Source organism: Hyperolius riggenbachi, chromosome 1 (genome assembly GCF_040937935.1).
Source record: "Hyperolius riggenbachi isolate aHypRig1 chromosome 1, aHypRig1.pri, whole genome shotgun sequence".
NCBI lineage: Eukaryota > Metazoa > Chordata > Amphibia > Anura > Hyperoliidae > Hyperolius > Hyperolius riggenbachi.
This window is the reverse complement of record NC_090646.1, coordinates 104,016,611-104,040,131: the sequence shown is the minus strand read 5'-3', so window position 1 is coordinate 104,040,131 and position 23,521 is coordinate 104,016,611. Positions and strand designations below refer to the sequence as shown.

Sequence of the window (23,521 nt, the reverse complement as noted above, 5' to 3'; positions counted from 1 at the left end):
GCATCGCTTCCCGGAGACATGATAAGGATAATTGGATTCCGTGGTAAGAACTCGCTGGGAGATTATATCGCCCAAGCGAGTTCTTTTCCGCCTGGGGGGGTCTAAAGTTTAATTAGATTAGGCGATGCCCCCATCGCCTAAGTTAAGAACTCGCCAGTGCTTAGCGCTGGCGAGTTCAGCAATAGAATATGGCCCAATGTATCAACATTGGAAAGTAAACAGATATACTGTTATTTCCAGTTTGGATGTGGATTTGAAGCTGAATGGTAGGACAAAGTGCTTTGTTTAACCATTTCAATGATGTTCTGCTAAGAAAAAAAATCTGGGATAGTAGCTTTAAAGCTGTGAGGAGTCTTTTACAGCAAAGTAGAAATGCTGGCTGTCAGACCACTTTAAAGAAGCTTCATAATAAATAACAGATGTGTAAATATTTTACATTTATTACAGTTCATTTGTGTTGATAACTTTATAGCTCTTTAGGGTTCCTGTGATAATGTAAGCTGGATAGTGGCTGGATACTGGGTAAGGGCTCTGACTCTGCCTTAGTATGACATGCTTATTTTCTTTGATTGGTTTCCATCACTAAGCATAACAAATAGCTTTGAAGGGAAGCTTCCATGAAGATGGATCATTTTGCAGTAGTGTTACCTTTTGCACCAAGTTGCTGAGGTCCGTTCTAAGAACATCGTTTAGTTTTCCAAGATGACGGTTTATGTCTGGCAACTGTTGAAAGTAATTGAAAATTAATTTAATAAATGGCATCTATGAGTACAACAAGAGCAATGAAGTGAGGAGAACAGATTACATTTAATACATTAGACTGTCAGGATATATAGCACATCATTTCATTCGTATTCTCATTAGGAGGTTACGTCTGCATTTTTCTTACCGAGCTGAAGTTTGCGTTGACCTGCAGCAAGTCCAGGGAACTCCTAATCTTGTTGCAAGTAATCAAGGCTACGCTGGAGAAGCAGGCTGGGTCACTGAGTGTGCTGTTTAACTGGACCTTGGCCTCTGTGAGGTTGGCATTAAGCTTGTCCATGGCCTCTTGTAGCACTTCCACCGACACACTGACGTTCTCTAGGGCTTCTTTGGTCTCTTTGATTGCTGGGAATGTAAACAGGCATATAAAAATAGGCAAGACTAGATTTTTACTTTTTGTGCCCCTAGGCCAAGTATGTAATGGCTCAGCTTTCATATGTAGCAACGCCTCTCCCATTCCATGTGCAGCCCCCTCTTCCACGTGTATCATCTATGCATTATAGCCCCTTTCTTTAAGTAACAGCTCCCTTGGGCATCAATTCCCTTTTTTCATGCATTGCTCCCCATTTTCAGCCTCCTCTTTCATATGTAGCGATCCCTTTCATTTTCAGATGCCTATTGGTCTGTAGCAGCCCAAGGCCCGGGCCTTTGTGGCCTTTCCAAAAACCCTGCTCTGAAAATAGGTTTACAAGACCTATAATATAGTATGGTCTATAGAAGAGTGCCTGTGTTAAGGTGGCCACTAACGGTCCAATTTCAAGCGAAGAATAGTTTGAGCGATCAGAAATTCTGATCGGATTGGTTGTATATAATCTCAGTTGATGGGCACAACTGATTATGAACGATTATAAAAATAGTTGTCAGATTAGATTTTTGTCAAACCAAAGTTTGGATATTCTTGTTGGTTGTGATAGATAGGTATTGATGGTGTAGTGAACGATTTTTCTTCCGATCAGAACTTCTGATTGCTCGAGCGATTTTTCGCTAGAAATTGAACCATTAAGGTGGCCACTAACGATTCAATTCCTAGTGAAAATTCGTTTGAGAGATCAGATATCTCTGATCTGAAGAAAAATAATTCACTACACTATCAACGAACCAATCTTTGCTTCCTATCTATCACAACCAACAAGAAAATCCATGGTTGATTTAATATTAGTGATTAATGTCTGACTTTTACTAAGCTCTGTTGTTAAATGCAAATGAAGACATAGAGAATGTACCTATACTGCTTAGTTTACATGTTTTATATGATGAAAGTTATAATTCTGTAATGCATAAATCTTTTGCAAATAAAACTAAGTGAAAGAAAATCCAAATGGAGACTCACAAGCAGAATCAGTGAGATCTCCCCAGGCAGCAGCAGCGAGAGCGGAACAAACAAGGCTTCCCCTAAATACCTTAGGCTGTGTGTTTAACCCAGGCTTTCTCAACCCAGGGTTCCTTGAGTACTCTGCAGGGGTTCCTTGGCAATTTTTCCCATCGTGGGGGAAGTATAATAGAGCACATTATAATAGGTGGTAATTCAACAAGAAGCACTAAATTGGGGGGTCAGGAGACAGTATAATGAGTGGCACTGTAATAGGGCATTGTGAAATAAACAGCCACACATACTTTTAAAGACCATTCCTCCTCCAAAATAAATGCAGGGGTTCTCAAGATCAAAATATTGTTTGCAGGGGTTCCTTGAGATCACAAAGTTATTTGCAGGGTTCCTCCAGGGTAGAAAGGTTGAGACAGGCTGGTTTAACCTCTTGGGTTCCTGCTTTTAAGATGTGTATTTCACATCAGAAAGTCTGCATGTGCAAAGTTTATTGAAGTTCTTCTACACTGTGGCAATTAAATAGATTGTTAAGAAAGACTAATAGACAGATTCAGAGCAGATGCAGGGCAAGCAGAGGCAGTATAACAAAACATGTACATCTAAAGGGAAGTTGGGGATTATATTGTAATGCTGTTTCTGCACGGAGAACAGGAAAGCAACAAAACAAAGCTACTCTTCTCATGTTACCTACAGTTGGGCTTCGGTAAATCCCCACACTTCTATCACAGCTGTAAAAATGTTTATGAATTAGCACACAAAAGTATAAAATACTTAGCCTTTTATGAATGATAGCCATAGTAGTATGTAATAAATTATCCAGGATATGCTTTTTTAACTTAATTATTCTAGTTTCAACATCATAAACACATATTGGGCTTGATTCACAAAGCAGTGCTAACCTACTTAGAACGTCTAAAGTCTTTAGAGGTGCTAACCAGGGTGCTAAGTAGGTTAGCACCAGAATTCTCAATCAGATCGCGTACAAAGTTTTGTGCGCAAAGTTTTGCGCGCGCTAAGTCCCATAGGCTTTAATGGGCACTTCGCGCGGAGCGCCCTGTGCAGTGGGCACGTAAAGTTTTACGCACATAAAGTTTTACGCGCGAAAAGCTTGTTTAGACGTGCTAAGGGGGTTTTCAAAGGCGTGCTAACAATTAGCACCGCTTTGTGAATCAAGCCCATTATGTCTATATGTTGCTGTATACTGGTATGTAATCCCACCCGCCCATTGATATCATGCTGCCTTCAGCCCCAGAGCACTCTGGGACATCAGGCGATGTTCCTCCTCACTTCAGAGGAAAAGAAAATCACACTGACTCACTTAGCCAGCAGTAAATATGCTGGTATCACTCATAAACTTAAAACTGTAAATGAGGGTGAGGTAACATTTCACAATAGGGAAACCCTGACTAAGCAATATATAAATTAACATTGTAAAATATTCTATGCATTAAGTTATAATCAGTAAAGCTCCTCTTTTGCTGACGGTGATAACCTTGCGTACGCAATCTTTACAGTACAAAGGTAGGTTGAACATGCAAAGGAAACTCCACCGGTCAGTGGTCTTTACCATAAAACGTCTGCCGCTTATGAACATGTACACCTGGCTATGGAGGAGGGAGGAGAAGAGAAGGAAGAAGGGCACCAGCTGAGATAATCCAGCCTGATGGACCTTTATTCCCTTTACTAAGGTAGGCTCCATCCAGTAAACAAAGTATTGTCTAATAATATATCTCTAGAGGATCATCATTTAGTCTGTGCACAGGTGAAGCATAATAAAAACACCAGCAGCCCACCGAGACACACAACCACCCCACCAAGAAAGTTACCTGGGTAATGAAAAAGTCTTGTTTAATAAAAATGTTCTATGACAGCATTACAGGACAAGTGAAGAGAGAGGTATATGGAGGCTGACATGTTTATTTCCAGTACCAATACCATGTACCATGTTTATTTCCAATACCAGTCGCCTGGCGCTGATCCTCTGCTTCTAATACCTTTAGCCATAGACCCTGAACAAGCATATGCAGATCAGGTGTTTCTGACATTATTGTCAGATCCGACAAGATTAGCTGCATGCTTGTTTCAGGTGTGATTCAGACACTACTGCAGCCAAATAGATCAGCAGGGCTGCTGTGCAACTGGTATGTTTAGAAGGAAATGAATATGGCAGCCTCCATATACTTCTCACTTCAGTTGTCCTTTAAGCACCCCTTATCTGGTGGAATACTGTAGGGACTAGGTCAGGTAAGGAGAATGTTATTTTAGACAGGGGCATTGGTTAGGGTACGTCATGGTGTTACATTGGATTAGGATTAGTGTACATGTTTTCAAATGAGTTTAAAACTTTTGGGCACAGCTAAATAATAATAATTATTATTATTATTTCGGTTGCATCAGAAGAACCACAGATGGTTAATGAGATACAAACAGTTCCGTCTTTCATGCAATAGAAATTGTACATAGCCAGGGCTGGAGCTACCATAGGAATAAATGGGCAATTGCCCCAGAGCCTGTAGGGGCCCCAAAGGTGTCCCTCCCCCATCTTAACTGTTGCTCCCCAGGGACCCTGCAGAGTCTGTTAAGTTGGGAGGTGATTGGAGGAGGGTCAGTAGCCAGCTCAAGGGCCCAGGAGGGAAATGTGGCTGCAACAAAGGGCCTCTAATGACGCTTTTTGCTTGGGGGTTGTCTGTTGGGGGTCCCCCAGGCTAATTTTGCCCTAGGGCCCAATTGTTACTTGAACCGGCCCTGTACATAGCGTAGAATTGGACCAATCAAATACTCTACTGTCATGATGTTTCCAGTTACATGCTGAATACAATTTGCATCAAATATGGGATCATTGGCATCTCACTGACCATCTCTAATTAGGACAGGAATGGAGGAAATCTTTACAGTGGGGGCAAATACAAATGTAAACCTAACAGTGCCCATTACTGATCGACCGTCTGATCCGATCATTGTGATCAAATGCAAATGACCGTTTGGGTCCACCAGCAGAGGGAAAAATGATAAGCAATACGATCATACTAAAAGAAATTCAGAATGACGAAACAATCAATGGAACTATCGTTTGTTATTGATCGACACTGTTAATGGCACACGGCCCGATCGATTGGATCGGTCATTCAGAAGATTGTAGCGTTAATGGGCACCTTAAAGGGTAACTGTCGGGCATAAAATCAAAAATCAATTCTTTTTTTTTTATGTGGTAAACAAGTAATACGGATGCTAAACAGGCAATCCAAAAGTTAAAATCTCTATTACTTTTCTTGTTTATAAATGATCATTACCCAGTTTACCCGACTCTTATTTGGTACGTTGCACAAAGGAAGTTGCAGGGCATGCTGGGTTGTCTTTTTTTTGCTTCTTTATTTACCCTCAGACTTAACTAATGTATAGAAGAAAAAAAGGACAACCCAGCATGCCCTGCAACTTCCTTTGTGCAGCAACGTACCTGGTTAGCATCCTTATTACTTGTTTACCAGATAAAAATAAAAAATAGATTTTTTATTTTATGCCCGACAGTTACCCTTTAAAGTGAACCTTAAGTCAAAAATGAAAAACGATTTTTACTCACCTGGGGCTTCCCTCAGCCCCCTGCAGCTGATCGATGCGCACATAGAGTCACTCTGATGCTCCAGGACCCGCCGCCGGCTACTTCCGGTTTCGCTGTCACCAGCCGTCAGGCTGGGAACGCGAGTGATTCTTCGCATTCCCAGCTACAATAGCACCCCCTTATGCTGCTATTGCGGCCTTCCTTGCCTGACGGCTGGTGATGGCGAAACCGGAAGTAGCTGCCGGCGGGTCCAGGAGCATCAGAGCGACTCTATGTGCGCACCGATCAGCTGCAGGGGGCTGAGGGAAGCCCCAGGTGAGTAAAACTCATTTTTTATTTTTGACTTAAGGTTCACTTTAAAGGGAACCTGAAATGAGGAGTAAAAGGAGGCTTCCATGTTTAGTTCCTTTTAAACAATACCAGTTGCCTGGCATCCTGCAGATCTTTCATGCATCAGCAGTATCTGAATTCCCCTCACCTGAAACAAGCATGCAGCAAATGCAGTCAAACATCTGATCTGCATGCTTGTTCAGGGTATATGGCTAAAAGTATTGGAGGCAGAGGATCAGCAGGATAGCCAGGCACCTGGTATTGTTCAAATGGAAATAAATATGGCAGCCTCCATATCCCTCTCACTTCAGTTGTCCTTTCACAAGGGCTATTATCCTTATCTCCACTAAAAGTTAAAAAGTTGATTATAGTGGACCTGAACTCTTGCACAGGACAGAAGGAAAACATAGAGAAATGCACCCTGTATGCATTTAGAGAGTTTAGCCTGTCAAATTTGCCTTCATCTATGAATCACAAGTGTAATTTGATCTCTCAGCTGCGTCAGCTGGCAGCCTCGGCAGAGCAGCTAATTGTAAACACAGGATGTTAACTCTATGTCTGCTTCCATGAAAGCAGAAAGTAGACACACTGCAGATTTATTTCAGGATTTGTATCAGCTGTATTGCAGGATTTGTATCAGCTATTTTTTCAGAGTATTTCAAGAGTATTATGCTGTTGCTTAACTTTTAGAGCAGAGAGGAAGTTCTGATTTCAGGTCCACTTTAAAAAATCTGACTGGCGATCTATGCCAATATATGTTAGTCAAGCTTTTGTGGTCATACATGTATTAATTTATAATTATAAATTTACATCAGTATATCACTTATCAATAACATAGTGAGTTCCCGTATAGCAGCAGCTGGCCAAAGGCACAATGGTAATAGAGTAATCCTCGCAGCAGATACTTTGTCAGTCCTTCTCTGGTTTACCGCAATGATCAGAGTTTCCTCTCCATTTAATTCAGGACAGTCCATGCATCATCTTTATTACCCTATTGTGGAATATGAGAGTCTTTAGTGTGATGTATGGCTGCCTCTGAGACACAGCAGTTATTGCTTTCAAAGTGAGTCAATCTCATCAGACAAATACAGAGGAATAAGTGCTTCCTCCACCATTAAACGTGCAGAGATGCCAGTCATCTTCAGGAGAGAGCACACTGGCTCTTAATAATGCTATTAAATATACAGTAAATCACTGATTACAACAGCTGTATTCAGCCATGGCACCATTGGGTGGATAATATACTTGTGTAACGCACAACTCTTGATATGATAACATCATCTTCTCTTTCACGTATGAAAAGTGACTGATGTACAGCTGGTCACTTTCTGCTGAGCCCTGATTATTATTTTACCTCTTCTTATCACGTGGTATAAAAACTGGGGGATCTGACCACGCATCTACACAAAAATTCTGATGAACTACTGCTCCCATCATGCCCACCTTTCCTACAGAGTTTGGTTGCTATGCAACCAAACTCTGCTGCCACTACTTTTTTAGGGCATCACTGGCGCCCAAATTTATGGCTATAGCCATATGGTTACCAATGGCGCACGGAAGGGGGTGTTCCGGGTGTCTAGAACCACCCCCTCGCACCTAGACCGGAAATGCCTCCTGAATCTGAGCAGCGGCAGCCACTGTTATAGTGCAGGGCACGGGGCCCGCCAGCCGTGTGTGTGGGGGGGGGGGGGGGGGGGGGGGGGGAGCGCTGACGCCCTCTCAATTGCGGGACCCCCCAGCCAGGTGTAGAGCTTCTTCCCCGCAGCCTGCACTCTCCCGGGAGGCAGAGCAGGGCTACGGCAAGATGGCTGCCGAAGCCCTGCACTGGAGGCTATTTGTGTCTCCAGTAAAGGGCTTCGGGAGCCATCTTGCCGTAGCCCTGCACTGTGCCTGTCAGCGCAGGAGATGTGCTGCAGGAGGACTCGGGGAGCTGTGTGCCAGATGCTGGGAGAGGATACTTCTGTCAGGTAAGTGAATTGTTTTTTTTTCACAGGTGCATTTTTTTTTCTGGTGTCTGTTGCCTACATTGTGATTTTCAGGTGTCTGCTGCCCACATTATGATTTTCTGGTCACTGCTGCCCACATTGCGATTTTCTGGTGCCTGCTGCCCACATTTCGATTTTCTGGTCACTGCTGCCCACATTGCGATTTTCAGGTGTCTGCTGCCCACATTGCGATTTTCAGGTGACTGCTGCCCACATTACGATTTTCAGGTGTCTGCTGCCCACATTGCGATTTTCTGGTCACTGCTGCCCACATTGCGATTTTCTGGTGCCTGCTGCCCACATTGCGATTTTCTGGTAACTGCTGCCCACATTGTTATTTTCAGGTGTCTGCTGCCCACATTACGATTTTCTGGTGACTGCTTCCCACATTGCGATTTTCAGGTGTCTGCTGCCCACATTACGATTTTCTGGTCACTGCTGCCCACATTGCGATTTTCAGGTGTCTGCTGCCCACATTGCGATTTTCAGGTGACTGCTACCCACATTACGATTTTCAGGTGTCTGCTGCCCACATTACGATTTTCTGGTCGCTGCTGCCCACATTGCGATTTTCTGGTGCCTGCTGCCCACATTGCGATTTTCTGGTCACTGCTGCCCACATTGTGATTTTCAGGTGTCTGCTGCCCACATTACGATTTTCTGGTGACTGCTGCCCACATTGCGATTCTCAGGTGTCTGCTAGAGTTGGGCCGAACGGTTCGCCTGCGAACGGTTCCATGCGAACTTCCGTGGTTTGCGTTCGCGTCCCGCAGGCGAACCTTTGCAGAAGTTCGGTTCGCCCCATAATGCACATGGAGGGTCAACTTTGACCCTCTACATCACAGTCAGCAGGCCCAGTGTAGCCAATTAGGCTACACTAGCCCCTGGAGCCCCACCCCCCTTATATAAGGCAGGCAGCGGCGGCCATTACGGTCACTCGTGTGCCTGCATTAGTGAGAGTAGGGCGAGCTGCTGCAGACTGTCTCTCATAGGGAAAGATTAGTTAGGCTTAGCTTGTTCCTGGCTGCATACCTGTTCTGTGAACCCAACACTGCATACCTGTTCTGTGAACCCACCACTGCATACCTGTACTGTGAACCAACCACTGCATACCTGTTCTGTGAACCCAACACTGCATACCTGTTCAGTGAACCCACCACTGCATACCTGTTCAGTGAACCTGCCACTGCATACCTGTTCTGTGAACCCACCACTGCATACCTGTTCTGTGAACCCACCACTGCATACCTGTTCTGTGAACCCACCACTGCATACCTGTTGTGTTCAGTGAACCTGCCACTGCATACCTGTTCAGTGAACCTGCCACTGCATACCTGTTCTGTGAACCCACCACTGCATACCTGTTCTGTGAACCCACCACTGCATACCTGTTCTGTGAACCCACCACTGCATACCTGTTGTGTTCAGTGAACCTGCCACTGCATACCTGTTCTGTTCAGTGGACCCGCCACTGTATACCTGTTCAGTGAACCCGCCACTGCATACCTGTTGTGTTCAGTGAACCTGCCACTGCATACCTGTTCTGTGAACCTGCCACTGCATACCTGTTCTGTTCAGTGGACCCGCTACTGTATACCTGTTCTGTTCAGTGAACCCGCCACTGTATACCTGTACTGTTCAGTGAACCCGCCACTGCATACCTGTTCTGTTCAGTGGAGCCGCTACTGTATACCGGTTCTGTTCAGTGAACCCGCCACTGCATACCTGTTGTGTTCAGTGAACCTGCCACTGTATACCTGTTCTGTTCAGTGAACCCGCCACTGTATACCTGTTCAGTGAACCCGCCACTGCATACCTGTTCTGTTCAGTGAACCTGCCACTGCATACCTGTTCTGTGAACCCGCCACTGTATACCTGTACTGTTCAGTGAACCCGCCACTGCATACCTGTTGTGTTCAGTGAACCTGCCACTGCATACCTGTTCTGTGAACCCGCCACTGCATACCTGTTCTGTTCAGTGGACCCGCCACTGCATACCTGTTCTGTTCAGTGGACCCGCCACTGTATACCTGTTCAGTGAACCCGCCACTGCATACCTGTTGTGTTCAGTGAACCTGCCACTGCATACCTGTTCTGTGAACCTGCCACTGCATACCTGTTCTGTTCAGTGGACCCGCTACTGTATACCTGTTCTGTTCAGTGAACCCGCCACTGTATACCTGTACTGTTCAGTGAACCCGCCACTGCATACCTGTTCTGTTCAGTGGAGCCGCTACTGTATACCGGTTCTGTTCAGTGAACCCGCCACTGCATACCTGTTGTGTTCAGTGAACCTGCCACTGTATACCTGTTCTGTTCAGTGAACCCGCCACTGTATACCTGTTCAGTGAACCCGCCACTGCATACCTGTTCTGTTCAGTGAACCTGCCACTGCATACCTGTTCTGTGAACCCGCCACTGTATACCTGTACTGTTCAGTGAACCCGCCACTGCATACCTGTTGTGTTCAGTGAACCTGCCACTGCATACCTGTTCTGTGAACCCGCCACTGCATACCTGTTCTGTTCAGTGGACCCGCCACTGTATACCTGTTCTGTTCAGTGAACACGCCACTGTATACCTGTTCAGTGAACCCGCCACTGCATACCTGTTCTGTTCAGTGAACCTGCCACTGCATACCTGTTCTGTGAACCCGCCACTGTATACCTGTACTGTTCAGTGAACCCGCCACTGCATACCTGTTCTGTTCAGTGGACCCGCTACTGTATACCTGTTCTGTTCAGTGAACCCCCCACTGTATACCTGTACTGTTCAGTGAACCCGCCACTGCATACCTGTTCTGTTCAGTGGAGCCGCTACTGTATACCGGTTCTGTTCAGTGAACCCGCCACTGCATACCTGTTGTGTTCAGTGAACCCGCCACTGCATACCTGTTCTGTTCAGTGAACCTGCCACTGCATACCTGTTCTGTGAACCCGCCACTGTATACCTGACCTGTTCTGTGAACCCGCCACTGCATACCTGTTCTGTTCAGTGAACCTGCCACTGCATACCTGTTCTGTGAACCCGCCACTGTATACCTGTTCTGTTCAGTGAATCCACCGCATCAGTGCGCATACCTGTGCAGTTAAGTGAACCCACCTTCCTACGTGAGTGCACGCAGTGTGATATACCACTCCGTGCATACCCGATATGGACAAAACAGGTAGAGGAAGAGGTAGTGCCAGAGCCAGAGGAAGGCCACCCGGCAGGTCTGCGCGAGGTCGTGTAAATGTAATTTCGTGTGGACCTGGCCCACAGTACAGTGCTCGGAAGAAGGCACGTCCCATCACCTCCCAAGATTGTCAGGACGTGGTTGAGTATTTAGCGACACAGAACACCTCATCTTGCTCAGCCACCAGCGCTACTACTAGCACCACTTCCGCTGCATTTGACACTTCGCAAGAATTATTTAGTGGTGAAATCACTGATGCACAGCCATTGTTGTTACAGCCAGATGATTTTTTACCAGCTCATATGTCTGCGTTACGCGGCAACACTATGGATGTAACGTTTAAGGAGGATGAAGGACCTACTGATGGTGCATGTTTGGATTTGTCTGAGGCAAGCGAAGCTGAGCAGGATGATTACGATGATGACGATGATAGGGATCCTCTGTATGTTCCCAATAGAGGAGATGAAGAGGGGGACAGTTCAGAGGGGGAGTCAGAGAGTAGTAGGAGGAGAGAAGTTGCTGAAAGAAGCTGGGGCAGCTCTTCGTCAGAAACAGCTGGTGGCAGTGTCCGGCACCATGTATCGCCACCTATGTACAGCCAGCCAACTTGCCCTTCAGCATCAGCTGCTGAGGTCCCCATAGTGCCCACATCCCAGGGTGGCTCAGCGGTGTGGAAATTTTTTAATGTGTGTGCCTCAGATCGGAGCAAAGCCATCTGTTCGCTCTGCCAACAAAAATTGAGCCGTGGAAAGGCCAACACTCACGTAGGGACAAGTGCCTTACGAAGGCACCTGGAGAAAAGGCACAAACAGCAATGGGATGGCCACCTGAGCAAAAGCAGCAGCAGCACACAAAAGAAAGGGCGTTGGGTCAAGGGTACACCTGACCACGGATGCCTGGTCTGCCAAGCACGGGCAGGGCCGCTACATTACGTACACAGCCCATTGTGTCAACCTGGTGGTGAACGATGGCAAGCAGGGCGCAGCGGACCAAATTGTGACACCTCCACGGCTTGCAGGCAGGCCTCCTGCCACCTCCTCTCCTCCTGCTACATGCTCTTCGCTGTCCTCCTCCTCCTTGGCTGAGTGGCAGTTCTCCTCTCCAGCTACACAGCCCCAGCTCCGCAGGGCCTATGCTGCATGCCAGGTACGACGGTGTCACGCCATCTTAGACATGTCTTGTCTCAAAGCGGAGAGTCACACTGGAGCAGCTCTCCTGGCTGCTCTTAAGAAACAGGTGGATGAGTGGCTGACCCCGCACCACCTGGAGATAGGCAACGTGGTGTGCGACAACGGCAGCAATCTGCTTGCCGCTTTGCATATGGGGAAGCTGACACACATACCCTGCATGGCACATGTCATGAATCTAGTTGTTCAAAGATTTGTGGCAAAGTACCCTGGCTTAGCGGATGTCCTGAAGCAGGCCAGGAAGGTCTGTGGGCATTTGAGGCGGTCTTACACAGCCATGGCACGCTTTGCGGAAATTCAGCGGAAAAACAACATGCCGGTGAGACGCCTCATTTGCGATACCCCGACTCGCTGGAATTCGACCCTGCTCATGTTTTCCCGCCTGCTAGAACAGAAGAAAGCCGTCACCCACTACCTCTACAACTACAGTAGAATGAAACAGTCTGGGAAGATGGGGATGTTCTGGCCCGACAACTGGACACTGATGAAAAATGCATGCAGGCTCATGCGGCCGTTTGAGGAGGTGACCAACCTGGTGAGCCGCAGTGAGGGCACCATCAGCGACTTAATTCCCTACGCTTACTTCTTGGAGCGTGCTGTGCGTAGAGTGGCGGATGAAGCTGCGAATGAGCGTGACCAGGAACCGTTACGGCAGGAACAGGCATGGGACCAATTTTCATCAGACCCAGCTGTTTCCTTAACACCTGCGGCAGCACAGAGGGGGGAGGAGGAGGAAGAAGAGAAGTCGTGTGCAGAAGATGAGTCAGACTCAGAGGATGATGAGCAAGGTGTTTCTTTGGGGGAGGAGGAGGAGGGGACGGCGGCAGGAGAACACCCGCAGCAGGCGTCGCCGGGGGCTTGTGCTGCTCAACCTTCCCGTGGTATTGTTCGCGGCTGGGGGGAGGAGGTTGACTTACGTGACGTCACTGAGGAAGAGCAAGAGGAGATGGAGGGTACTGGATCCGACTTTGTGCAGATGTCGTCTTTTATGCTGTCCTGCCTGTTGAGGGACCCCCGTATAAAAAACCTCAAGGGGAATGAGCTGTACTGGGTGGCCACACTACTAGACCCTCGGTACAGGCACAAAGTGGCGGACCTGTTACCAACTCACCTGAAGGTGGAAAGGATGCAGCACATGCAGAACCAGCTGTCAACTATGCTTTACAATGCCTTTAAGGGTGATGTGACAGCACAACGCCAGCAAGGTACCACTGCCACTAATCCTCCTCCCGTGTCCACGCAGTCAAAGACAGGACGCTCCAGCGATCTCATGGTGATGTCGGACATGCGGACGTTCTTTAGTCCAACGCCTCGCCGTAGCCCTTCCGGATCCACCCTCCACCAACGCCTGGAACGGCAGGTAGCCGACTACCTGGCCTTAAGTGTGGATGTAGACACTGCTGTGAACAGCGATGAGGAACCCTTGAACTATTGGGTGCGCAGGCTTGACCTGTGGCCAGAGCTGTCCCAATTTGCCATCCAACTTCTCTCCTGCCCTGCCGCAAGCGTCCTGTCAGAAAGAAGAGAGAAGAGAAGTCGCCTAAGTCACAAAAGTGTTAAGTACCTCACCTTTATCAAAATGAATGAGGCATGGATCCCGGAGGGCTGCTGCTCGCCCCAAGACTAAGTCAGTCCCCGCACACACAGCATCTCTGCCTGCACGCCGTGTGACTGGCTGCCTGGCCTGCCCCAAGAAGACTAAGTCACTCCCAGTCCCTCCACACAGCATGTCTGCCTGCAGGCCGCTTGACTACCTTCTCCGCCACCACCAACAGGGTCCGGGACTCCAGGCGGATTGCTGAATTTTTTAGGCCGCTGCTAGCAGCGGCCGCTGTAATAATTTTTCTGGTGCGTGTACATGACTGCCTAATTTTTCTGGCTGCACTGCGGGCAGCTGCAACAACAAAAGAAAAGGCATGTACATGCGCCCATTCCCCTTCGTGATCATTACCTTGCCGTGGTGAAGGGGCTTGCGTATCACAATGAAGCAATGACCGGCGCCTAGATGAGTGTCTCGGGGGGCACACAAAAGATAATAAGGTCGTTGCTTCATTGTGGTCAGACCAAATTTGATCAGCTGGACAGTCACTGTTCTGTCATTTAGTTACATCAGCCAGGCGACCATATGGGCTGTAAAGCCACCAAAACCTGCACTCTCGCCATGGTGCGCACCAGTCCAGCACGGCCGTCACTACACAAACAGCTGTTTGCGGTGCGTTACACGGTGAGTTTGGTGTGTCAGTGTGAAGCAGTACCTTAATTACACTACCTGATTGATGTATACACATGCAAGATGTTTGAAAGCACTTTAGGCCTGTCATTTAGCATTCAATGTGATTTCTGCCCTTAAAACGCTGCTTTGCGTCAAATCCAGATTTTTGCCGGGGACTTTTGGCGTGTATCCCACTCCGCCATGCCCCCCTCCAGGTGTTAGACCCCTTGAAACATCTTTTCCATCACTTTTGTGGCCAGCATAATTTTTTTTTTCAAAGTTCGCATCCCCATTGAAGTCTATTGCGGTTCGCGAACTTTAACGCGAACCGAACCTTCCGCAGAAGTTCGCGAACCCGGTTCGCGAACCTAAAATCGGAGGTTCGGCCCAACTCTAGTGTCTGCTGCCCACATTACGATTTTCTGGTGACTGCTGCCCACATTGCGATTTTCAGGTGTCTGCTGCCCACATTGCAATTTTCAGGTGTCTGCTGCCCACATTACGATTTTCAGGTATCTGCTGCCCACATTACGATTTTCTGGTCACCGCTGCCCACATTATGGTTTTCAGGTGTCTGCTGCCTACATTACGATTTTCTGGTCACTGCTGCCCACATTGTGATTTTCAGGTGACTGCTGCCCACATTACGATTTTCTGGTGACTGCTGCCCACATTGCGATTTTCAGGTGTCTGCTGCCCACATTGCGATTTTCAGGTGTCTGCTGCCCACATTACGACTTTCTGGTGACTGCTGTCCACATTGCGATTTTCAGGTGTCTGCTGCCCACATTGCGATTTTCTGGTGACTGCTGCCCACATTGCGATTTTCAGGTGTCTGCTGCCCACATTGCGATTTTCTGGTCACTGCTGCCCACATTGCGATTTTCTGGTGCATGTTGCCCACATTTCGATTTTCAGGTCTGCTACCTGTGTGATAAATGGGGTCATCTGGTCACCTATACTAAAGAGGGGTGGGGTAATTTCGTTATCCATAAAAAAGGGGGGTTATCTGGCTACTTAATCACTGCCACATTATATATATTTTGGCGAAACACTACTGCATCATGTGTATTTTGTAGGGATATGCGCATTGTGTGTATTTTGTGGAGAAATGCTGTGCATCATGTGGATTTTGTGGGCAAACGCATGCGCGGTAGTGTGCGGCTTGCCAAAAGAGACCTATCAGGAATCCCCCCCCTTGAAAATCCTGGATTTGCCCCTGGTTACGGCCAACTTCTAGCAGCATCCAAATCTCCCAGGTGCCGCTCGCTCCCAAATTGACGGTTTCATATGACCATTTCCTGTTTAGCCCTGATCACTCTGTCTTTTGCTTTATTTATATGCTCCTAACTACATACAGTGGAGGAAATAATTATTTGACCCCTCACTGATTTTGTAAGTTTGTCCAATGACAAAGAAATGAAAAGTCTCAGAACAGTATCATTTCAATGGTAGGTTTATTTTAACAGTGGCAGATAGCACATCAAAAGGAAAATCGAAAAAATAACCTTAAATAAAAGATAGCAACTGATTTGCATTTCATTGAGTGAAATAAGTTTTTGAACCCTCTAACAATAAAAGACTTAAAGAGACTCCGTAACAAAAATTGCATCCTGTTTTTTATCATCCTACATGTTCCAAAAACTATTCTAATGTGTTCTGGCTAACTGCAGCACTTTCTACTATGACAGTCTCTGTAATAAATCAATGTGTCTTTTCCCTGTCAGACTTGTCGGCCTGTGTCTGGAAGGCTGCCAAGTTCTTCAGTGTTGTGGTTCTGCTATGAACTCACTCTTCCTGGCCCCTCTATGCACACTGCCTGTGTGTTATTTAGATAAGAGAGAAGAGAGAAGCTGCTCTAATCAGCTGGATAAATCCTCCTCTGAGCTGGCTGGGCTTTCACATACTGAGGAATTACAAACAAGGGCAAAGCTGTTTGCAGGAAGAAAAGAGCACCCTGAAACTTCAGTGCATGGGGGAAAGAAACACACAAATGATGTCTTGAGATTCAAAAGGAATGCTGTATACAGCCTGCTTATGTATGGATGTATTTTCTATGTGTGGACATACTGTACATCAACCTACTTCCTGTTTTGGTGGCCATTTTGTTTGTTTACAAACAAACTTTTTAAAACTGTTTTTAACCACTTTTAATGCGGCGAGGAGCGGCGAAATTGTGACAGAGGGTAATAGGAGATGTCCCCTAACGCACTGGTATGTTTACTTTTGAGCGATTTTAACAATCCAGATTCTCTTTAATACTTAGTGGAAAAACCCTTGTTTGCAAGCACAGAGGTCAAACGTTTCTTGTAATTGATGACCAAGTTTGCACACATTTTAGGAGGAATGTTGGTCCACTCCTCTTTGCAGATCATCTCTAAATCCCTAAGGTTTCGAGGCTGTCTCTGTGCAACTCTGAGCTTGAGCTCCCTCCATAGGTTTTCTATTGGATTAAGGTCCGGAGACTGACTAGGCCACTCCATGACCTTAATGTGCTTCTTCTTGAGCCACTCCTTTGTTGCCTTTGCTGTATGTTTTGGGTCATTGTCGTGCTGGAACACCCATCCACGACCCATTTTCAGTTTCCTGGCAGAGGGAAGGAGGTTGTCGTTCAGGATTTCACGATACATGGCTCAGTCCATTTTCCCGTTAATGCGATTAAGTTGTCCTGTGCCCTTAGCAGAAAAACACCCCCAAAGCAAAATGTTTCCACCCCCATGCTTGATGGTGGGGACGGTGTTTTGGGGGTCATAGGCAGCATTTTTCTTCCTCCAAACACAGCGAGTTGAGTTAATGCCAAAGAGCTCTATTTTGGTCTCATCAGACCACAGCACCTTCTCCTAGTCATTTACAGAATCATTCAGGTGTTCATTGGCAAACTTCAGACGGGCCTGCACATGTGCCTTCTTGAGCAGGGGGACCTTGCGAGCCCTGCAGGATTTTAATCCATTGCGGTGTAATGTGTTTCCAACGGTTTTCTTGTTGACTGTGGTCCCTGCTAATTTGAGGTCATTCACTAACTCCTCCCGTGTAGTTCTAGGATGATTTTTCACCTTTCTCAGAACCATTGACACCCCACGAGGTGAGATCTTGCGTGGAGCCCCAGAGTGAGGTCGATTGATGGCCATTTTGTGCTCCTTCCATTTTCTAACAATCGCACCAACAGTTGTCACCTTCTCTCCCAGCTTCTTGCTAATGGTTTTGTAGCCCATTCCAGCCTTGTTCAGGTCTACAATTTTGTCTCTGACATCCTTGGACAGCTCTTTGGTCTTTCCCATGTTGGAGAGTTTGGAGTCTGCTTGATTGATTGATTCTGTGGACAGGTGTCTTTTATACAGGTGACTAGTTAAAACAGGTGTCCTTAATGAGGGTGACTAATTGAGTAGAAGTGTCTAAACACTCTGTGGGAGCCAGAACTCTTAGTGGTTGGTAGGGGTTCAAAAACTTATTTCACTCAATGAAATGCAAATCAGTTGCTATCTTTTATTTAAAGAGAATCTGTATTGTTAAAATCGCACAAAAGTAAACATACCAGTGCGTTAGGGGACATCTCTTATTACCCTTTGTCACAATTTCGCCGCTCCTCGCCGCATTAAAAGTGGTTAAAAACAGTTATAAAAAGTTTGTTTATAAACAAACAAAATGGCCACCAAAACAGGAAGTAGGTTGATGTACAGTATGTCCACACATAGAAAATACATCCATACACAAGCAGGCTGTATACAGCCTTCCTTTTGAATCTCAAGAGATCATTTGTGTGTTTCTTTCTCCCTGCAGTTCTCATGCACTGAAGTTTCAGGCTGCTCTTTTTTCTCCTGCAAACAGCTTTGCCCTTGTCTGTAATTCTTCAGTATGTGAAAGCCCAGCCAGCTCAGAGGACGATTTATCCAGCTTGTAAAAGATAAGAGAGAAGAGAGAAGCTGCTCTAATCTAAATAATACACAGGCAGTGTGCAGAGAGGGGCCTGGAAGGGGGAATTCATAGCAGAACCACAACACTGAAGAACTTGGCAGCCTTCCAGACACAGGCTGACAAGTCTGACAAGGGAAAGATACATTGATTTATTACAGAGACTGTGATAGCAGAAAGTGCTGCAGTAAGCCAGAACACATTAGAATAGCTTTTGGAACTTGTAGGATGATAAAAAACAGGATGCAATTTTTGTTACGGAGTCTCTTTAAGGTTATTTTTTCGATTTTTCTTTTGATGTGCTATCTGCCACTGTTAAAATAAACCTACCATTGAAATGATACTGTTCTGAGACTTTTCATTCTTTTTTTTGTCATTGGACAAACTTACAAAATCAGTGAGGGGTCAAATAATTATTTCCTCCACTGTATGTTGGCCATCAAGCATTGCACTTTATATCTGGTGTTCACCTCAAGTATATTTTATTAGCTGGCTGCTTAATCACCAAAGAGTGTAGCACCAAATCGTACATTACATACTTCTATAAAGCTCAACTCCATGAAAATAAATACTCTTGGATAGATTGGAGAGGTGAAGAACCACTGCTGCCTGTATGACATTTCCCCTCAGTTTCTGCCCCTGAACTACAACATGAACCCTGATAGTCCTGAGGATGGGAAATAAGGGAGCACAATAATTTATTTTTTCTTTGCCCTGGAACTACCTTTAGAAAAAAATTATATAGTTAATATTCTTTCCAAGCTATAAATTGTGTCCGCACCTTCCTTTCTTGCAAAGCTGCTTCCATTGGCTGACTGTTACCATGTGTTAATAATGACAGGATTTAACAAGCAGTGGTCTTAGAAATTCCAAACTCTTGCACAGCACACAATGAAAAGTCTTTACTCCACATATAGTAGCTGAAGAAATTCACTGCTTTGTGTTCTGTGTTTGTTTAGCCACATAAAACTGTCTAATTAGACAGGCTCTGCTATGGCTGTCTCCTCTTTTGTAAACACTGAGATGTAATCCATTCAGTGCTCCCCGGAAAGTGAATCAAAGCTAAACGTTTTTAGGATTTCCGAAAACTGTAATGAAGTTTTTTTACCATAAAGGTTATCAAGCTGTGGCTATTTTTTAGAGCATAGAGGAAGTTATGAGTTTAGTTCCATAGTACACTTATGCAACTAACACACCTGAGCCCATATGCAATTAACTTTTTGTCCTGAGTTTTCTCCTAAAAGATAATTTTTCATTTTCCCTTTAAAATAACCTTTTAGCATTTTGTAATTGAAAAAGTATCATAAAGTAGGTGATGGAGTACTATCAAAAATATTTTGAGTATATTATTGCTTTCTGGTTGTATCTTATAGTTGTGAAAATATTACCTAAAAGAAAAGTCTTGAGAAAGAGATAAAACTGTAACCCTGGGTCCTGTGTGAAAAGTGTGCTTGTTGCCCATAGCAACCACTTGTAAATATGGGTGCTAGAAGGAGGATACATGTTTTATGTCTATCAATGAGAGATTTAGAGACGTGAAAAAAACAACAACGTAAAACAACAGAACACAATGGGCGAAAAAAGTGGATGGCAAATTATCCATCATTAGCAATTAGTTGAGGTTGAACTTTTGGCTTGCATTATTTTGCCTTGCCTGTTTTTCACCTTATGCATATAACATTTTAAGCACCAAACAAGCACAAAACAAATGCAAGAAAAGTAATAGTGAGGGGAAATGAATTAAGGAACAACTTTTTTATTTTAAAGTGCAGAAAATTTGTTTAACGGAGAAGGTGAAAGGTGAAAATGTAGGTGAAAGTGATAATGCATACGTTTTGTAACATAACCCATTATATATTATTACCTGGACATACACTTTACTTATGGTGGCCACACCTGTTACAATTTTTCTGTTTGGTTTTACCTCAATTTGATTAAAATGTTGAATTGTGTGAAGAAATCGAGATAATTTTTTTTATATCTATAAATCCGATCAAAATTGACATTTTTCTTGATTAAAATCAATAGGAAAGGTTGGGAAAATCAGATCAATTTAGTCAGACATTGAATGGTGTGTGGTGGGTTGTACGAAAGTCATTCGACCAAAAAAGTATTAAAGAGACACTGAAGCGGAAAAAAAATTATGATATAATGAATTGGTAGCATAGTATGGATAATTTTTCACATTTTTGTTTTCAGTTATATAGTTTTTTTTATAACATTGCATCATTCTCTAATATTTGCAGTTTACACACTACCCAGCATTCTAAATGATTTTATAGAGCAGGCAAGTGAACTTTTGAACCGTTCTCTGTGGGGAAAAAAGAAACAATACAGTGCCAGACACTTGAGATAATAAGTTTCACAAGACAGAGCTCTCTGCGACTTTGAAAGTCATGGAGCTCAATGGCTCTTTTGCATAGATAACTGGAGTTTCTTAAATCTTCCTGTACTGAAACAATATCAGACGTATGTCTCTGCTCCTAATGTTTTATTTCTTAGCTGTACTACACATACAAATCATTATATCATCATTATTTTTCCACTTTAGTGTCTTTTTAAGTTTACATTCAAGAAACTTTATTTGTCAAAGTGACTACCGGTATTTAGAAAGAATGTATTTCTTCAATGTAATAAATTTAGTGTTGTTGATTACAATAAATGAGGAATAGATTTGTTAATATAAGGTCAATTTTCTAAGGTTGTTTGCGTTGTGTGCCTTTATACATAGCAGTGATGCCACAGATCACCCCATACACATTTATAAATGAAAATGTATATATTATTACATCTAATGTATATATTTTATTCAATTGTTTTTGTCGTGATTGTGTCAAAATCAAACATACGTGTGTCGTACATTGGTTACAAGAGTCTAATTTTTCATTCGAGCGAAAAAAAAAGAAAGATTGAAATTGTTAAAACAAAAAAAAATTAAAAAAATTGTAATGTGTGTAGCCATCATAAAGCTATGCTCAGGTTTTGACAGAGGTTTGCTTCAAGCATATTGCTGAAGCTGTAACCATCCTTTCAATCCGGTATAAATAGGCTCTGTCTATGAGTCATTTGTCCACAGACTCACAGCGGGCCCTGTGAGATATTATGCGTTTCTGGGTTTTTCTAATGGTCTGATGACTGTTGTACAGCTCTGTGATGATATATTGCATCAGGAAGTCTCTCTGTCACCTTTCTTACCCATTCCAGCAGACACTGTAGGAACACCCATTATGTAATGAAGCTCCCCTGCTTTCTTTGTCCCTGGCCACTGACAGCCGCAGTCTCCTGTGTAGTACACTACAGCCTCTATTTCTGGACGCAGCTCCAATTACTCTGATGTAAAGTGGAGCAGTGGCTGATTACTGCATTGTACAGAGGAGACAGCAGCAATCAGTGATGTGCAGCACTATCTGACCTGCCAGCACAAAGATTGTCAAGGAAGAGGTGTATAGCCTCAATTCTTCTTCCCCAATGCAGGCTCATTTTTGGCCTGGAGTTCTCCTTTAATATTAAAAAGCATAATGGAGTTTAAAAAAAAACAAAAAAAACTTTCACAATCACACTGTGCACCCCCACATCTCCCCTAGTAAAGATGCATTAGTGTAATTAAAGAAAGGGTTAAAAAGCAGGGGGAGCAGGCATGTATTAGATGCAGTCTTAATGCCCACCGCTCCCCCCATTCTCCTCCGCCCCCTCCTTGCTACCCTAAATCGCCACAGCTCAGTCCAGGTCGGGCGGTAGTACCCAAGCATGCACGGGCAGGAGCAATCTGCAGCACGATAATGTCATTGTGCCATCGTGCGCACTTGCAGAGCGCTTCTGGCCATGCACCTGCGCTCTACCGCTCACTCTGGTGACTTGGATTTAACCTCGGTGGCGATTTAGGGTGACAAGGAAGGGGGGGGGGGGGGGGGGGAGTACGGAGGAAAACAGGGGGAAGCAGTGGGCATTAGGACTGCATCTAAAACATTCAACAGTACTGATTGTGGCCAGCACTATTTTTTCTTGTCTGATTGTTAAACTGCATCTAATATATGCTTGCTCGGGGTGACAGGTGACAGGAAACGTAACAGGTGAAAGGTGACAGGAAACGTGTGCACAGGGTAAAGCACAAAAAACAGTTCCCTCTACTCCTGCAAAGGCCCTGGCGGCGTTCATTACTATTTCCCTTCCAGGCTGCCATGGACTCTGGGGAAATACAGGTAGTCCTCGGTTTACAAATGCCCGACTTACTAAAGACCCGCCAATACGAACGGCCCGATTCCGTCGCGATGTCATTTCCGTGGGGGAGTTTGAAGAAGCGTATGTAGTTTGGCTTCCAGTTATTCAGAGCTCCCAACTGTCCCTCTTTTGGAGCGGCAGTCCCTCTTTGGGAGCCCTGTCCCTCTTTCCTCCTCGTTTGTCCCTCCTTCAGGACTTTGTCCCTTTTTCTATGTAAATATATATATTTCTTTACTGAAAAAATGTTTTTGACTCTAAACTTTATTCCCATCCTTTAAATTGATATACTACCAATTAGAAAATATTACTATGAAGGAAAATGTACCAGGATAGAAAGAACTAGTGTACAATTGAGTAAACTGACTAAAAGAAGAAACCAACTGATAGAGCACGATATTAAGAATACTCGGACTAGGCACGGCACAGCTAGGAGTCTGACACTAACACTTTACATCACAGGACTGCTTCACTTCAACATCCATGTTACCTTTAATGGCCCTTTCCACTTTGACTTCAAATTAAAATGATAGAAAAAAAGAAGCAAACCAAAAACATAAAAATATAATAAAATAATTTCTAAAATAATAATAATAGTAACAGTAACACACACTCATTTTACTCAAATACAGTACTTACCTGCTCAAACAATTCAAATATTTTCTTTTTGGCTTAGCTGAAAACAAGTCCCAGCTACTGTATATTACAGAAATGTAAATTATCACAAACTAAAGAAAAAATTGAAGCCAAAAGCCCATGTACACTGGCCCTTGCTCCCTCCAGTTGTGAGAAGACACCATTCCCAACTTGATGTATTATTCCTACCTAGGCAGTACACAAATGGAAACACAGCTTCAGTTTCCTGA

General features: G+C 44.7%; 1 protein-coding gene across 13 annotated transcripts in view; it reads right to left on the bottom strand.

Annotated features, from left to right (window-relative positions):
* PROM1 (prominin 1) overlaps positions 1 to 23,521 on the bottom strand; it is a 290,410-nt gene that overhangs the window by 100,523 nt on the left and 166,366 nt on the right. For 9 of the 13 annotated variants that reach the window (XR_011030564.1, XR_011030551.1, XR_011030552.1 and 6 more), the window contains 3 exons: positions 23,146 to 23,169; positions 890 to 1,107; positions 649 to 723 (listed from right to left, as the gene is read on the bottom strand). Coding sequence is in view for 4 of the 13 variants with exons in the window: in XM_068277815.1 (XP_068133916.1) it covers positions 649 to 723; positions 890 to 1,107; positions 23,146 to 23,169 (317 nt within the window). In the remaining 9 variants the exon portion in view is untranslated. The remainder of the gene's footprint in view (positions 1 to 648; positions 724 to 889; positions 1,108 to 23,145; positions 23,170 to 23,521) is intronic. The other 4 variants (XR_011030554.1, XR_011030556.1, XR_011030559.1 and 1 more) reach the window with 1 other exon arrangement.